We start from the raw sequence: 18,288 nt of genomic DNA on the forward strand, positions 1-18,288 counted from the left end.
AATAAAATAAAATAAAATAAAATAAAATAAAATAAAATAACATTTTAAAAATAAATCAACTAAAATGAAAATAAATCAAATAAACCCCAAGCCATTTCTTCTGTGGCCACTATTCTGCCCAGGCTGAAACGTTCCCACTACGGACACTGCACTCCTGCCCCGGGCAGAGGGAGGAGGGCTGCGATGGACAGAGCCAGCCAGAGACGGGAGCCAGGGTCAAATCCACCCCCTCTCCCAGACCTGCTGCAGAGGCACAGATGTAAACTCAGAACCCAGCTGGAAACTCCCCCAGCCATCAGCCTCCACCAGCCAACCCCGCAGTGAGCGGAGGAGGAGGGGGCTGCACGCAGGGCTGCGGCGCTGGAAGCAGGGTTTACAACGAGCCGGGAAGCAGCTCCCGCTAACCGCCGCGTTCCCGAGTCTCCTATGCTGGATCCATCAGCTTCCCCAGACTCCAGGGCTGCCTGACCACTGCCTTCTGCCACCGCGGCTAGGGGCTCCAGCAGGTTCCTGCATCCCCGAGGCAGAGCTGTCCCTGTGGCAGACTGGCATTGCCCACCCCAGCAGGCAGGGCCAGCTGCCTCCCCGCGGGGTGGGACTTACAGTCAGACTTACAGGGCTGCAGGGTCCTGTTTGCTTTATTGCTAGGCTGCATCACAGACCTTCAGTCCCTGCAGGGACACCTTAGGGAGACTGGATGGCTGAAGGCTGGGCCTGAGTCACCGATGGGGAAGGAAAGAACCCCAGGAGTCAGGTGTGAAAGCCACATGGCTCAAGAAAATAATTTCAGGGCTTTCTACTGCTCCCCCATCCTGGCTCTCCAAAGCTCCTCAAGAAAATTACTTCAGGGCTTTCTACTGCTTCCCCATCCTGGCTCTCCAAAGCTCCTTTGCCATTTTATACCACTGCTGCACTTGCCCAGTGCAGCAGCACTAAAACACAAGGCCCATCTGCACGTGCCACCAGTGTGACACACCACGACAACCTCCCCAGTAAACAGAGAAATCTGGGAGACAACCTGTTCAGCAAGGCCTCTTGTGATAGGACAAGGGGTGATGGTTTGAAACTAAAAGAGGGAGATTTAGATTGGAGAGAAGGAAGAAATTCTTTACCCTGAGGGTGGTGAAGCACAGGCAGTTTGCCCAGCGAGGTGGTAGACAGAAGCATCCCAGGGCTCTGAGCAACCTGCTGTAGTTGAAGTTGTCCCTGCTCACTGCAGGGGGCTGGACTACATGGCCTTTAAAAGTCCCTTCCAACCCAAAGCATTCTGTGATTTTAAACCATGGCTGGGATTTTGAGGATATATTAGCCTAGCTTCTCTCTGGTAGAAGCAACTCCCCCAGGGAGGGTGAAGAATAGACCAACTGATCTCATGGGGGCTCTTCCAGTCCTGTTTTCTGTGATCTACAACTTTCACCAACCCTTCTTCACCAGGTCCCTGTGCAAACATTCACAGTGAGAGAACAGAGGCTCTTCCTCTGCACAACAGCAAAGCCTTTGTCTCCTCCAGAGAGATGTAACTCCACATCCACAAGCAAAGTCAGGAAATGAGGTGGCTGCTTCCAGCCTGGCACAATCAGACCATCAGGCTCTAAATAAATTATCAGATGAGCAAAGGGGAGCACTGCCCACACTCACCCTGCTCCCTGCCTGCACAGCCAGCACCAGAAGCTGAGGCCCAGTGCTTTGGGCACAGTAGAGGGCAGGAGAGCTGGTGATGGATTCCTGATATCTGTTTGCAACAAATCTAAGCAGCTTTACATAAGAAAAAAGGGTTTGTTACACAGAACGACCTGGCCAGGGCCCTCCTCCAGGCTGTGAGCTTGCACCATGCCCCTCCCCTGCTGGCCTTCCTCCCCAGCCCAGGCAGGGGACTTCGCACCCACTCACCGGGATCTTCCCTGCTCTTGGCTATCCCAGTGTGACCTCCTGTGCTGCTGAGGTCTTCACCCACAGGGACGAGGATGGAAGTGTTTACTGAAGGAGCTATGGGCGCCACTCCAGTCCATGCCATGGTGAGGAGGTGCCAGTCCTGCAGGCAAGGGGCTGGATGCTGCAGGCTGGTAGGCTCATGCAGCAGATGGGATAAGAAGCTATCCTCCATACACTCTAAGAATCTTCTAGACTGTCTCCTCTCTGCTGTGTTAAGCTCCCAGTAGGTATCAGGCAGGTTAAATCACCCATAAGAACAAGGTCTGGTAATCTTAAGACAGCCTCTAGCTGCCTATGGAATAATTCATCAACTGGTGGGTGCAGGACATAGATCAGGAAACACTTCCAGTTACAAGGCTGTCCTGCCAGCTCCTGATGAAGGTCCCACCAGTGCATCCAGCAGCCACAGAGGTTTGCTGTGTGGTGTGATGCTTCACAGGACCAGCTGGTATCCTTCTTAGGGTGGATTCATGTTTACAGAAGCACAGAATGTTAGAAGTTGGAAGGGACCTTGAAAGATCATCCAGTCCAACCCCCCTGCCAGAGCAGGATCACCTAGAGCAGGTCACACAGGAAAACATCCAGGTAGCTTTGGAATGTCTCCAGAGAAGAAGACTCCACAACTTCCCTGGGCAGCCTGTTCCAGGGCTCTTGTCACCCTCACAGGGATAAAGTTTTCCCTGTTTTCCCTTTCTTTTCCCTTCCCATGGCACCTCCTCTGCTCCAGCTTGTACCCACTGCCTCTTGTGCTATCATTGGATATCACAGAGCAGAGCCTGGCTCCAGCCTCCCAACACTGCCCTGGACATCTTTATCAACATGAATGAGGTCACCCCTCAGGCTCCTCTGCTCTGACCTAGGTTTAGAGATGGTGCTACCAGAAGACAACTCCTGGATTACCTACAGCCCTCAAACTCCATTTTTTTGCTCTTGAATGACCATGTTTGGACAATTTAAGATCTCTCCCTGCACCACAGTGTGTGTTACACAGGCTGGTGTGGGTGGCTCCTAAACCCAGCTCCCAGGGCTGCATTCACCCTGCTTGTGCAGCAAGATTTCCTGGTGGCTTCACCATGAGCTGGCTCTGACTCATGCCAGGCTGCTCTGTGATAGCCACCCACTGAGTGATGCTGAACAAGAACTTCCTTTGTGTTGGTACAGCACAAGAGGCAGACAGGGGTTATCTGGCCATCCCGCAGTCAGCAGTACCCAGGCTCTCGGGGAAGAACCCACATTTTCTGGAGGTGCAGATGACCACAGGACTCTATTTTCATCCTTTCATCTGCTGAGCTCACCTTCTGCAAGGACTAAGGGTGGAAGTCTGGTGTGACTGAGGTTCCAGGGTCCAGCCCCTCCTGCTGAGGCTGCCTGTAGAAGGTTACCAAAAAATCCATGCTCCAGCATCTCCCCAGGCTCTGCAGCACCACGACCTGCCAAGCCCCAGCAGGATTTGCCCACACTTTGAGATTCCAGGAGCACTGCTGGTAAGGAGCTCAGAGCAGTGGACACATGGGCATGCTGCAAAGGACAAAAACACAGAGGAGAAGAGAAACGTTCCTTCCCTGCAGCTGCGGGCAGCTGAAGTGCTCAGGTGAGCCCTGCAAGGAATGGGGTGGGTTAGGCAACATGTGAAGATCAAACGAACTGCTCCAGGGTGCTCAGTGAATGCTTCTCATAACACTGCCTGCAGACATCCAGAAACATCTCCTGGGAGCTCTCTATGAGCTCCATCTACACCTGCCAAGTGGAGATAGCTACAACACAGCTCTATGGTAGCCTTGAGCACGGGTGGGAGCCCGGAGAAGGTTTGTTGAGAAGCTGGCTGTTTGAGGGGGGGTTGTACCTTCAGGAGCCCAGCCCAGAAGATTCGACAGGGTGATGTGCAGCCACTGGCAAACAAAGTTTCTTTCCTGAAAGCAGCAGCACCAGAGGGAAAACAAATTGAAGCAGGTGTGGGAAGAGTTAGGAAGAGCAAGAATTGCATTCCTCAGCCAAATGGACAGATTGGAACAGAGGAAAACAAATCGGGAAGGGAAAAGGCTGCCTGCTGCCCAGATTGTTCAGGTGCTGGGAGGAGGTGGAGCTTGGCTTCAGGCTGTGTTCCAGGGCCTGGGAGCTGCACGTCCATCAGACTGGCTGCATTAGTGCTCAGCCTGGGCTCAGGGGGGATTCTGAGGGGGTGTTTCCACCCTGGACAAGGCTGGGATTGCAAAGCCTGGAGGAGCAGCATCCTACAGAAGCACCAGTCCCACCACAGCGATGACCATGAGGAGCCCAGCCAGAATACAGATGCTGATGAAGATGATGTCACTGGTGTCCTGGCTCTTGATGTCCTGAGTGACTGTCACTTCCCCTTCCTGCTGCGGGATGTCCAGCAGGTTTTCCACCTGGCTGAGCCTGGCTGGGTCAGGGCCGGCGATGAGGGTGGCTGAGGCTTCCTTCCTCTTGGGCTCACACTGCAGCTCGTACAGGTGGATGTCCTCCTGGTCACCCACCGAGAAATCCACATAGAGGGTGCTGACGATGACAGCTGTGTGGTTGCGCTTCTGCAAGACAAGGGCCACAGCTCAGCAGGGCTTTCTGCTGCGCCTTTCACAGAATCAGCCAGGTTGGAGGAGACATCCAAGATCATAAAGTCCGACCCATCACCCAACATCATCTAATCAACCAGACCATGGCACTAAGTGCCTCATTCAGTCTTAAACACTTCCAGGGACCCTGCCCCCACCACCTCCCTGGGCAGCCCATTCCAATGGCCAATCTCTCTTTCTCAGAAGAACTTCTTTCTAAGATCAAGCCCAAACTTCCCCCTGCACAGCTTGAGACTGTGTCCTCTTGTTCTGTCACTGTTGCCTGGGAGAAGAGACCAACCCCCACCTGACTACAACCTCCTTTCAGGTAGTTGTAGAGAGCAATAAGGTTTCCCCTGAGCCTCCTCTTCTCCAGGCTAAGCAACCCCAGCTCCTTCAGCCTCTCCTCACAGGGCTGTGCTCCAGACCCCTCACCAGCTTTGTTGCCCTTCTCTGGACACATTTCACAGGGCTTGGGAGGGCAGTTGCCCATGGATCCCACCAACATCTCCTGGGAAGATGGGAGATGGACTCAGAACTCCTCTCTGCAGCAGGTGCTAACCATCTACTCAGCTTGCTCTAAAGGAGGGTTTGCCAGCCGCTTACCTGGGATTCGGTGCCACAGGTGTCGAACCTGGCATGTATCTTGAAGTTCTCACCAACTACCTGGGCTGCACAGGAAGGGTTCCCCAGATAAATCCTGTTCCTCTCCAGCTGGGCCAGGGCCTGCACAGGGATCTGGATGTGGAAGTCTGTCCGGGTGCAGCTGACATTCATGGGCAAAACTGCTGGGACAGAAAAGATGAAGGTTGGTCAGGGATTTGCCCAGGCTCAGTGCAGAGCCCTTTTCAACAGTCACTGTCCCCAGCACACTGATGGCACTGGCAGTAGTGGGGACACCGCCCTCCTGAGTTTGCTGTGCACCTCACACTGCCTGATGTTGCTGCTGCAGGTCTCACATGATGAGTGAGCTACACCCAAAAGGCAGAAAGCAGAGTTTTAGGTATTGCTATTGCAGCCCTGAACCGTGCTGAGGTTAGGCAGGGCTGGCTCACAGGCAGTGCCCTGGGGAGAGACACTGCCAAACCTCTCAAACCTTGTCCTCCTTCCCAGCTCCCTGAGCAGCACCCAAGTGCCAGGAAACATTGACATGCTGGCACTGCAACAGGCAAGGAAGGATTTACCCTGTGAGAGCAGCCACTCTCCAGCATTGCAAATTCAGCAAAACATTTGAGTTGCTGCCCAGGATTAGATCTCGAGAGCTTTGCTGATGACTTGCTGTGGGCACAGAGCTCCCCTGCACACTACACCCCCTCTGCAAGAGAGACAGTGCTGAAATGGAGCAGATGCATCTCAGAGGACCCCCACACCTGCCTCAGAGTGATGTAGCTACATGGCTGACACATGGTTCCTGAGGAAGAGTGAGGTGGGTCCCTGGCCCTGGGGTGTCCTTCCAGTCCAGGTCTTGTCCCAGGCATCACCAGTCTTATGAGTCTCATGCCCCAGGTCTTATGAGGAACAGCTGAGTGAACTGGAGTTTATAGCCTGGAGAAAAGGAGGGTGAGGGGAGACCTTCTTGCCCTGCACAACTCCCTGAAAGGAGGTTGTAAAGAGGTGTGGGTTGGTCTCCTCTCCCAATAACAAGTGATAGGACAAAGACAAAATGGCCTCATCTTGCACCAGGGTAGGTTTAGGTTGGATGTTAGAAAAATTTTTTTCCCCAAATGGGGTTGTCAAGCCCTGGAACAGGCTGCCCAGCAAAGTGGTGGAGTCACCATCCCTGGAGGTGTTTAAAAGACATGTAGATGGAGTGCTGAGGAACATGGTTGAGCGGTGGACTGGGCAGTGCTGGGTTAATGGTTGGGCCTCATAATCCCAATGGTCTTTTCCAGCAGAAATGATTCTATGAGCAGCCTTCCGCCTCCCCCAGAATATTATTTTTGCTGGGGAGCTAGCAAACACTGCTCGAGGGGAGCTGCTGTTGAGCTGCTCATGATGCTGAGGAGTGAGGCACTGAGCAACCCAGGCCTCCCCCATCAGTCTCCCTCTGGCACCATATTTGGCCCCTCTGGATGCAGAAAGCATCCACGCAAGGAAAGGAGCAGGGAGGAAAAACGCCCCATTCTCTGAAGTTAATCCTCACTCAGCTTGAGCCAACCACTTGGGCTGTATAAATTATTGAGTTCTTCCAGCTCCCTCTGAATCTTGGCCTCCTGAAGCTGGTGAGATGCAATAAAATCAATACCCAAAACCAGTGTCCCTTTGCTTCGCTTAGTGCATTATAAAACCATTAGAAGATTCACCAAATAACTGAAGTGCATTAGATCAGGAGGAGGGGGAAATGGATCCTCTCTCCTGGCATGAAGGCTTTCATTCAGATGGCCATAAATCACACATGCCCAGTCCAAGCCATGTCCTTCCATGGACCTGAAAGGAAAATATCTGCATGGCTGAAGGGCTGTGGATAGAATAATAGAATCCTTTTGGTCAGAAGAAACCTTTAAGGTCAAGCCCAATGATTAATCCAGTGACTGCCAGGTCACCATTAAACCATTTTCCTCAGCATCACATCTACATGTCTTTTAAACACCTCTAGGGATGGTGTCTCCATCCTGAGCAGCCTCTTCCAGGGCTCAACAAGCCTTTTGATGAGGAGTTTTCCTAATATCCAATCTAAACCTCCCCTGGTGCAACTCCTCCTGTCACTTGTCGCCTGGGAGACCAACCCCCACCTCATTTCAGCTCCTTGCAGGCAGCTGCAGAGAGTGAGGAGGTCTCCTCTGGGGTGTGGGCATGGAGGATGAAAGAAAAATACCTGCATGGCTAAGAGTTCTGCATGTGGACATGGTAGCCGAGGTGCCCCTTTGCCACCAAGGGCTCTCAAGGAAGGCAATGGTGAGGGGAGGCTGGTGGCTGCCATTGTGAGCACCACTCTCTTGGCAGGGTGCTGGTGGATGGATGTCTCCTTCTCTGGAGACTTTCAAGACCCATCTGGATGTGTTCCTGTGTGACCTGTGCTAGATTCCATGGTCCTGTGATCCTATGTGCAAGCAGGTGCCCAAACTGCCAGGCAAAGGGAGCAGGCAGCATCAGCTTTATAGAAGAGGCTTGGTTTCACTTCCAGCCTTTTCTCCTCCCCCAACACATATCCAGCAGCATGCAATGGGGGCTGCAGGAGCCTTGGGCAGCTGGGAGAAGTTACACCCCTCTCTGTGATGGGGCTTCCCCTGCTTTTCAGCTAGCATCCCATCTATCTGTCTGCAAGCTTCTCTGCCAGGAATGAGGTTTCTTTGTGACCACACATGGTGAGGCCAAGATTCCTCTCCCTGCACACTGCTGTAAACCAGTAAGAAGCAGCACAAGGACAGGGACAGACCTGCTGTGCACACCAAAGCGTAGATGTCTGGTACAACCTTGCTCCCTATAAGGCCACAGAGGCTCAGGACAAAACTCCATCCCATCTCTTACTCCTCAGAGCCACACCCCCTCAAACTCCTTCTGCTACACTGGATAGAAAAACAGTTTTGCTGCTGAGGGACAAAAGCTCATAAACACGGGGCCAAGCACCCCCAGCTCCTGTGCTGCTGATCCTGCAGCCCTGCTCTGGCTCCAGCCAGCCCGCGAGGCTGTCCCTGCCTGAGGCATCCCTGACACACAGATCAGCTCAGATGTAATTATCATGAAATACAAGGAACACCATAAATTTGCTGGCTTTGGAGGTGCAAAGGTTGGCAAATACATGAGGAAGGTTACAGACCACTCCTCCTACCAGCTGTAGATGCTCTGACTGGGAGACAGGGCACAGCAGCGGTGGGGAGGCGGCTGGCAGGGCTGGGTGGGTGGGGTTTATGTCTGCCTACTCCCTGGGCAGCAGGGAACAGGGCATTCCTTGGGCTTTGGTTCCCCAACCCCGCCCCCCCCCAAGGTTTTCTCTCCTTCATGCCCTGAGAGGAGCAGGAGCATGGCAGTAGCAGAGGTGCAGGGAGGAGAAGCTGGAAATCATCTCCTGAATGCTAACCACGATGTAGATCACATCATGCACTCCGGGACAGCTGGAAATCACCTCTTCTCCAACCCACCCCTAAGAAGCCATGTGCAGACAGGTATCACAGGATCACAGAATCAACCATGTTGGAAGACACCTCCAAGATCACCAAGTTGAACCAATCACCCAACCCAATCTAATCAACTAGACCATGGCACTAAGTGCTTCACCCAGTCTCTACTTAAGAACGCACCTTCAGGGACATCGACCCCACCACCTCCCTGGGCAGCACATTCCAATGGCCAATCTCTCTTTCTGGGAAGAACTTCTTTCTAAGATCAATCCTAAACTTCCCCCTGCACAGCTTGAGACTGTGTCCTCTTGTTCTGTTCCTGGTTGCCTGGGAGAAAAGACCAACCTCCACCTGGACACAACCTCCTTTCAGGCCGTTGTAGACAGCAATAAGGTCTCCCCTGAGCCTCCTCTTCTCCAGGCACTGGCACTGCACAGTCCTTCTGGCAGTGATGTGGTCTCAAGCATGTCCTGATGGAAATAAAGCACTGAGGAGCACCCAAGTGAGACTTTACCTCCCACGTAGGCAACGGAGAAGCCTCTCTTGGCTGTGTTGCGGTCAGTGTGGAGGACCAGCAGCAGCTGGTTGCTGCGGGAGGTGAGGGGGGCCAGGCTGTCGCGCCCGCACCACCGCCCCACCAAGGACCCGTTCTCGGTGCTGCCCTCGAAGGCAGCCAGGTGGTCATAGTCACAGCTGCCCGTCAGGCTGCTCCGGCCCTCCAGCTCCATGTCCAAGAAGAAGACCTTGATCCGGTAGCCCAGGGGCAGCTGGATGCTCCACTGGCACTTGAGGTTGTTGGGGTAGAAGTTGGGGTACTGAGGGCTGGAGAAATTCCCTTTGATGGTGGTGAACACCTCCTGGCACTCGCCTGCTCAGGGAGAAAAGGAGAAAAAGAAACACATTAAGGTAGAGGTAAGAGTCCCCTGGGTGTGGGTGAGCTGGGGGATGAGCAGGCACTTGGTTTCTTGCTAAAGGATGCTCTACCCTCCACCTCACTCGGCCAAACGCGAGGCTGGGGAGCACAGACACCCATCAGTTTTGGGGGATGGCAACACCCAAGGTGGCCACAGCCCTACATGGGCAGATGAGCAAACCCCACATCCCCAGGGAATGGCATCAGCAAGGGAGCAGGGTGGCTCTCGCTCAGGAGAAAGACAGCCCAGGGCCTGGGAGAGTCTCTCAGCCATCCTGGGAGGATGCCATTTGCATTGTGTGGTGGTTTGCACTTCACATCAGCATCTCATAAGCTCTCCTCCATGAGGGCCAGCATTTCCACCTTGGGGACCTATTCCCGTGTCCTTCCCACCACCCCACCCCCCTGAGACTCCCGCACCTGAGTAGAAATGAGCCTTGAAGCCCCTGCCACCGATGTTGAAGTCTGACTTGAAGAGGATGAGGAGGTGTGGGGTGGAGGAGACGGTGCGGGGTGGCCAGCTGCTGCCACAGTAGCGTCCCAGGCTGGGGGAAGCAGCAGTGGGGCCATCAAAAAGGGCCACGAAGTCAAAACTGCATCCCTGGCCCCCCTCCACCTGGAAGTCAGTGAACACCAGGGTGAGGGGGCCAGCGCCAGGCCCTCCGATCCTCCAGCGGCACTCAGCGTCATTGGGGTAGCTCTCAGGGTAGCGGGGGCTGGTGATCTCCCCAGACAGCCCTGTCAGCTGCCCGCCACAGGCATCTGTTGGGAGGCAGAGGTGATGAGGATGGTGGAGGAGAACAGGTGGATGGATGCTCCCCCCGCCCCATCCTTTCCTACTACCTTTCCGGTAGGCAGCAGCAAAGCCGTGCTTGGCCACGTGGCGGTCGGAGCGGAAGACGATGGCCATGACGTGCCAGGCAGAAGAGAAGGGTGGAGGAGGGCTGTGGCCACAGAAGGTGCCCAGGAGGTTGCCTCGGTCCCGGGCGGCCCCATTGTAGACCTGGAGGTAGTCATAGGCACAGGTGTCGTGGTACTCCAGCTCGAAGTGACTGAAGGAGAGCAGGACGGAGGAGCCCTCGGCCACCACAATCAGCCACGTGCACTCTGTCTCATAGGGGTACAGCCCTGGGAAGTTGGGGCTGGAGAAGTTGCCAGAGGGTGCTGACAGCACCCCTCCACATTTGATGCCTGGAGGACACAGAGGTGGGCATGATGTTCCTCTTTCCAGATGCCTAAAAGGACGAAGGCAAGGTGCACAGCATCCATCCATCCCACCACTGGCACTACCCAAACACCAGTGCCCTGCAGACCCCCACTGGGTTTGCCACCCCTTCTCTATGGAGGACATGTGCCCTCCATCACCCTTCATCCCTCCACCACCTTCTTCTCCCACTATTAGCCCTGAGTATCCCCATGGCATGGCTGCAGCAGGGCTCAGCGGTACCCCTGAGCTTGTCCTGCCAGCTTCCCTCCATCTGTTTATTGCTGGGATAAAAAAAAGTAGGGAGTTGGTTTGGAAGGCTGGGTGCTTCCAGGCTCACTGGTGCCCTGACTGCCCAGGTCAGGTTTATGTCTTCCCCCTGATGATGCTTCCTCCATATGATGATGGTGTTGGTGAACTGAAGCTGAGAGAAACAGGGGTGAAGGGCTTGATGTGTTTAACCATGAGTTCTGCAGGTCGGGATCGATTCCCTAACGAAATCTTTGTCCTGAGACACTGATGCTATAAAATAAGGCAGGGAGGGGGGTGACTGCCACCTGCCCCTGGGTCTGATTAGGGTTAGGGTGAAGGGTCTGATACAGTGGGCAGATGCATCATGTCTGGGAGGGAGTAGGCCCCAGGAGACACGTGTGGGCTCCAGGCATGGCTGGGTGCTCGCTGCCATCAATCTGGGACAAGTATATTGCAAATCAATAGTCAGCCAGCGTGCTGCTTTTCATCACGCTGCCTCCTGTGGTGACCTCCTGGTGAGGGGGGCTCCTGTGGGTGCAGATGGGTAAGGGGCTGCTGTTTGTGTGTGTTGGCACAAGCAGCAAAGCTGGCCAGAGCTAAAATCACCCTGCTAACTGCTGGGGGTGGGCAATGAAGTAACATGGGGCTGGTACCACAGGAAGAATGCTACTGAAATAAACATCCAAGAAGGGAGCAGGGGGGTAGGGGTGGGGGGTTGAGTAGCCAGGGGGCTGGCAGATCAATGGGTTAAGGGCTGGGAGCCTTAGGGTGCTCCAGAAAGCCCATATGCATGCAGGCAGTGGGGTGAGAAGGCAGCAGAGGGCAGGCAGAAGGCTGCTTGCCCCCCATTTTGATTTCTGCCACAGCCCTTTTGTGAGAAAGGCTCTGCCCTTTTCAGGAAGGAGTATTGCTCATTAGCCAGGTTACTGTGCTGGGCTGGCCCCCACTGCCACTCACCGCCCTACGTTATCTTCTCACTGTGCCCCATGTCCCAGGGAGCCATTACCCCAGGCAGGGCAGGGTGTATTACATGCCCAGCAGCACACACACACACATATGTACATCTGGTGTGCAGCTCCAGGAGTTACCAAATCCTTCAGTAGAGCATCTGTGCAGCAGGACAGGACATCCCCCACCTGCAGCCTTGAATGAAGCAGAAGCTCCAGCATGCCAAGGTAGTGCCCTGCACGGCGACAGCAGACCCCAGCCTGAGCAAGCCCCTCTCCTTGCATGGGCTGAGAGCTGGGCCCCACTCGCAGCCCAGAACCACTGCAGCACCCACAAACAGCCCTCTCTCCCCTGAGAAGCAAAGGTGCCCATCTGCCCTGCAGTCCCCACTGGGAGAGGGGCTCTTACCTCTGCTGGAAGCATCCCCGAGAGTCCCGCAGAGCAGAGCCAGCGCCGCCAGGCAGCCAGTCCCCAAGCACCCCATCCTCTGGCAAGCAAATCTCCCCTCACTGGCACCTGAGCATCCTTTTGGAGCTGTCTATCTGGGAGGAAAAGCATAAATAAAGAGAGAAATAAATAAAAAGCAGCAGGACTTTAGAATTAATAGCAGAATGAATAATTCATCACTTGTTTCAACTAAGAGCAGCAAGGTAACTTGATCTATTCCTCCCTTCCTTCACTCAGTTTTAATGATCTGGATCAAATGTCCCAAGGATTTACACTATAGCAGATACCTTGTCAATACACCATATTTAGGAGCAATATTAATGTTACAGATAGGGTGTGCAAAGGCAGTAAGTCTGGGCTGACAGTATGCCCTTAAGGGGCAATGAAAATAATTTAGCTTGCCAGGCAAGCCAGCCAACCAAAATGGGCATTTCAGACATAGCAGGGAAAAGCACCTCAGGAATTAACGTGATTTATCCTGCAGCACCCACTGCATAAGCCAAAGAGTGGCAAAGGCTGGAGAAACAGGGCCACAGCCACATCTCCAGGCTACAGCAAGAGCCCAGCTCCGTGGGATGCTCAGCCTGGGAAAGCAGCAGCTGTGAGCACTGAAGAGAGCAAACCCCACCTCTCCTGAGGAGAAGCAGAGGGCAAAACCCATTGATTGCTACAGAACCTGCTAAGGCCCTGGAGAACCATGTTCTTCCGTGCTGCCCCGTGCTCCTCCTTGCCCAGGCTCTTGGATGCACCCAGCCAAAGGTAATCAAACCCCCGGTTCAGTGGGGATGAAGTGCTCCTTGTGCTATGCCATGTTAGCTGGAGCAACCCCAAACCCAGCAGCTGCTGGGGTGCTTCCCCCTACCCAGGAGAGGAAAAAAAACTTTCCTGCTGCCATAGGCCACACCCAGATGGATGCCAGGGAAGAAAAACTCACGAGGCCTTCCCTGGTATGAGCAACCTGTGCTAAAAAAGTCACCTTGAAAGCCACCAGTGCCTGTAAATCTCAGGCTGGGAGACAAGTTGCATTTATTAATTAAGCAAGGAGGATCGATGCCTGAGACATTTCCTGTGGATTAATGATGGGCTGGGAGGAGCTGATGGCCTGAGGTGCAGCAAAGGACCATTAACGCCAACTGGTTGTGAATCCCCAGGAAATGCTCCATGCCAAGGTCGTTAAGTGCCTGCCGGTACTTCTGGGTGATAACAACAACATTGGTACAGGCTCTCTCCCCGCCGCCTGGCCTTGCTGGAGCCATGCTGAGGGCTGCTGGGATCATTGGGGCATCCCAGACAAAAGGCCTCCATTCTGAGCCCAACTGAGGCAGAGGACATGGAGGCGTCTGTCCTGGGACTCTGGGCACTGTGTCACCCCACAAGTAGCAGGAGTTCAAACAAGAAGATGCAAGGCAGCCCTCCCTGTCCCTGAGCACTGTGCAAAGCTCTGGGAGACGGCTGTGGCATTGGCATATCTCCCCCTAGACCTCTTAGAGTCACAGAATCCTAGGAGATCACAGAATCACAGAATGTTAGGGGTTGGAAGGGACCTTGAAAGATCATCCAGTCCAACCCCCCTGCCAGAGCAGGATCACCTGGAGCAGATCACACAGGAACACATCCAGGGGGGGTTTGAATATCTCCAAAGAGGGAGACTCCACAACCTCTCTGGGCAGCCTGTTCCAGTGTTCTGTCACCCCCACAGCAAGGAAGTTTTTTCTCATGTTGAGATGGAATTTCCTGTGATTGAGTTTATATCCATTGCCCCTTGCCCTGTCACTGGGTACCACTGAAAAGGGCCTGGCTCCACCCTCCTGACAGCCACCCTTCAGGTATTTGTAGACGTTGATCAGATCTCCTTCAGCCTTCTCTTCTCCAGACTGAACAACCACAGGTCTTTCCTCATAAGAGAGCTGCTTCAGTCCCTTCATCATCGTTGTGGCTCACTGTTGAAGTCTCTCAAGCAGTTCCCTGTCCCTCTTGAAGTGAGGAACCCAGAACTGGACACTTTTCCAGATGTGGTCTGACTAGGGCTGAGTAGAGGGAGTCCTCTTAGGGACACTAAAGAGCTGAATTGGCAGCTTCCCTTGGAGAGATCTGTCCCAGTGCCCTGTACAGCACATGCAGAGCCAGCAGGAGAGGTCTGGCACCACAGCCCATGTTGCAGGTGTCTCTCCTAGGTATTCCCATAGCATGTCCCTGGCTCAGCCAGGAGTGCTCAGCCTCCCAGCCACAGTCAGCTGGACCTGGGGACAAAGTGCTCCCTGCTTCTCCATCACTGCACAACTGAGCAACGCCTTTATCCTCCAGCAACACCCACTGTCCTCCAGCCCTCCCACTGCCAGCCTCAGTGTCAAGACACATCCCAGCATGGATGCAGTGCTGGGCACACCAGTACCTATGTGGTAGCTTTCCTCCCTCCCTCCAGCTGTGCTCTGCATCTCAATACCCCCAGGAGATGAGGGGGGCTGGGCTGTGCAGCACAGCAGCTGTGTCCCCCTCCCAGGAGATGCCATCCATCAACCACTGGCACATTCACCCTCTCCTGACCTGGGGACAGCCCTTCCCCAGCTGGGCCTGAATCCAACAGCACAGAGCCAGGAGGGAGGGTGGAGGGAGGTTGAGGGCAATGAGATGCAGCAGAGGACTGCAGGTGGAGAGATGGAGGAAAGCTACAGAGGATCCAGGATGGTCCTTTTGCACAGAGGTCTGGCTGGAGGTGGTCTGGATCAGCCCAGGGTGCTCTGGCTCCTGCCAGAAACACAATGGGTGATTTCAAGGTGTGCCACATTGGGGCTGCCTCTGTTCCTCTGTGGGCAGCTTTACAAATCCTGAGTCAAAAAGGCATTTGATTCATTTAAATAGGAAGGATGTGATCAGGACTTGTGAGACTTCAGAGGAGATCAAAGGTTTAAACACAGTCCCCAGGAGAAACAAGAATTATTTAGGCAGGAAATAATGAGATGAAATTAAGAAGGTATTTAAGCTGCATGAGGAAGAAGGAAGCGAAGCAAAGCAGAGCCTCTCTCCCAGCACAGCGCTGCACAGGCAGCAGAGACTTCCCAGGAGGTGGCCAGAGCACTGGGGCACCCTGCCAGCACCTCCCTACCCTGGCCTGGCAGCAGCCACCCACCACTGCAGGGAGCTCACACCCCCCTGGCTCCACAGCTTGCTCAGTCACCGACAGCAACACCAGCATTTGCCTATGGAACTGCCATCACCGAGTAATTCCTGGGCCTCCAAGGGGAAGCAAACCTCTCCTCTTCCCTCAATACGGAAAAATCCTGCCTGAGAGCTTTTCCATCTCGGGTTCCTTAGCAGGAACGACAGGCAAGCCTCTGAATGGAGCTGTCGCCACGGGGGACAGGGTTAGGATGAGGGAACTCGTATGAGAGTAAGCCTAAGACATGACAAAAGGCAGGAGGGGGAAGGGAGAGGAGGGCAGAGAAATAGAGAACAAAGCGTCCACAGGCATTTTAAAGGCCCCCCTGGAGTTTTTGCTTCCAAGGACATCGTCTCCCCCACGGAGAACGTCTCGCAGGGACCCCGGGTCCCCTCGGGCGCGCCGAGCCGGCAGGCATCGCCGCCTGCCGCTCCGCCTGCAGCCTGCCTTTGCAGGATTGCAACCCGCAGCACTCACAGCCTGCGCCGTCTCTCACCACCCTCCCTTTGAGCCGGGAACAAAGGCGGGAGGCTTCGCAGCAGAACGGCCGGACCAGCTGGGGAGGGCTGCACGGCGGTGGCCCATATGTGCTGAAATACCCAGCCAGATTGGGGGGGCACCGGGAGGCGCAGCCCCCAGCTTGCGCGCAGCAAGACGTCGCCTTCCCCCCGCCAGCCTCGAGCTCGACTTCAAGCTTTTGCAGAAAGCCTGGGTGGAGTTTCAGCAAAAATCTTAGAAAGGCAGAATGGTTAAAGCAAGAGGTACAAGATGGAAGATGTTCAGGGCATGTAATATTTGAGGAAAGTATTTTTGTCTGTTTCCCAGCTAGGGCCAAAGTAGGGAGAGAGAGTGGAGAAAGCAGCTCCTGATTTTACCAGCCCCATGCTGCACAGAAGCACCTCCACACCACAGTGGCTTATGCACACCAGGCAGAAAGGGACCTGGGGGTGCTGGTTGACAGCAGATGAACATGAGCCAGCAGTTTGTCCAAGAAGGCCAAGGGCATGCTGGCCTGGATCAGGAATAGTGTGGCCAGCAGGAGCAGGGAAGTCATTGTGCCCTGTACTCTGCATTGGTTAGGCCACACCTTGAGTCCTGTGTCCAGTTCTGGGTTCCTCAGTTCAAGAAAGATGTTGAGTTGCTGGAACGTGTCCAGAGAGGGGCAACAAAGCTGGGGAGGGGTCTGAAGCACAAGCCCTATGAGGAGAGGCTGAGGGAGCTGGGGTTGCTTAGCCTGGAGAAGAGGAGGCTCAGGGAAGACCTTATTGCTCTCTCCAACTACCTGAAGGGAGGTTGTAGCTGGGGGGGCAACCAGCAACAGAACAAGAGGACAAAGTCTCAAGCTGTGCAGGGGGAAGTTTAGGCTTGATCTTAGAAAGAAGTTCTTCACAGAGAGAGACTGACCATTGGAATGGGCTGTCCAGGGAGGTGGTGGGGTTGACATCCCTGGAGGTGTTTAAGAAGAGACAGAATGAGGCACTTAGTGCCATGGTTCAGTTGATTAGATAGGGTTGGACTTGATGATCTTGGAAGTCTCTTCCAACCTGGTTGATTCTGTGATGAGTCAAGAACTTGCCTTCAACTGAACACAGACAACTTCCCTGGATTTCTCTCAGCCTGGGCAATCTCAGCATGGGATGAACTGGGAATGAATGGGAAAACATAAGAGTGGGCAGGAAGGTCACATTTCCAGGTAAACATGGAGGTCTAAGAAGGTAAAGGAGTGAACAGCAGATGTCTCAGAGGAAAGGCAGCAACTTCTTTGGCTGGATGAGAAGGAAGAGATCAGGGCCCTCAGGCTGGATGCTGTGCCTGGGCAGCTGCAAGGCTGCTTTGCTCCAGGCTCTGTGCTCTATCCCCTGCCCCGTGGGGAAGCACCCCAGCAAAGCTCTCTGAAGCCTTCACACCTCAGGTAGTGTAGCTGTAGGCTTATGGCATCCTCCTGGGCACCTCTGAGAGGCCTGTGACAAAAACAAAGAGCTGTCTGTTTGAGAAGAGGTCCCCTTTAATGAACACCACTCAGGGGACATGGAAAGCAATCAACCATCCTCCCCAGCAGAGTGAGCAGCTACAAGCCAGATGCTTTCTCACAAAGTTTTAGGACATGCTCTCCCTCTCCAGGCAGCAGGTCAAGGGTGAAGCATGTGGCCAGGCAATGCAAGCTGTGCTAGGGCAAGAGGACAGCCTGATAAAGTCCTCGGTGGGCATCATGTATAACTCCATCCCCAGGTATCACTTTTTCTGAACATGGTGGGAAGGGCACTTTTCAGAGGAGATTGGTACCTTGTCTGCCTTCTGGTGTAACTGAGGCACAGAGAGGTTGACTCAACCTGCCTGGCATCACCCAGCAAGATGACACAACCAAAATGAGCCCCGTGGAGTCCAGAGTAATGGGCCAGTGCTCTGCTGTTCCTGCAGCCAGGCAGTCATCTCCTTGAGGACTGAATCTCTCCTCTGGACACCTAACAGGGCACAAGATCAGTGTAGACTAGCAGGGGTTGCAAAGCAAGACATTGATGTTCATATTACAGCAGAGCTGTGGATTTGGAGGCCTTTTAGTACCCTTAGGAGATCTCCAAGTTGCATGTGAAGACTTCCACTAACATTAGAATCAGAATTGTTGGAAGGGACCTCAAGGATCAGCCAGTTCCAACCCCCCTGACATGGGCAGGGACACCTCACACTACAGCAGGTTGCTCACAGCCACATCCAGCCTGGCCTTAAAATCCTCCAGGGATGAGGCTTCCACCACCTCCCTGGGCAACCTGTGCCAGTGTCTCAGCACCCTCATGGGGAAGAACTTCTTC

The 18,288-nt window shown here is 54.2% G+C and overlaps 1 protein-coding gene across 1 annotated transcript; it reads right to left on the reverse strand.

The window, feature by feature from the left end:
- Positions 1-1,985: 1,985 nt before the first annotated feature.
- CDCP2 (CUB domain containing protein 2) lies at positions 1,986-18,232 on the reverse strand. Its single transcript, XM_068140650.1, has 7 exons — positions 17,765-18,232; positions 12,286-12,419; positions 10,317-10,664; positions 9,894-10,235; positions 9,075-9,428; positions 5,109-5,287; positions 1,986-4,478 (listed from the first exon to the last, which is right to left on the reverse strand). Exons 2-7 carry the CDS (start codon positions 12,359-12,361, stop codon positions 4,164-4,166), a joined length of 1,614 nt encoding a protein of 537 aa, XP_067996751.1. The 5' UTR covers positions 12,362-12,419; positions 17,765-18,232; the 3' UTR covers positions 1,986-4,163.
- Positions 18,233-18,288: the final 56 nt, after the last annotated feature.

The sequence above is a fragment of the Melanerpes formicivorus genome, unplaced genomic scaffold (assembly GCF_026170545.1).
Source record: "Melanerpes formicivorus ecotype bairdi unplaced genomic scaffold, bMelFor1.0.p_v2 SCAF_7, whole genome shotgun sequence".
Lineage (NCBI taxonomy): Eukaryota > Metazoa > Chordata > Aves > Piciformes > Picidae > Melanerpes > Melanerpes formicivorus.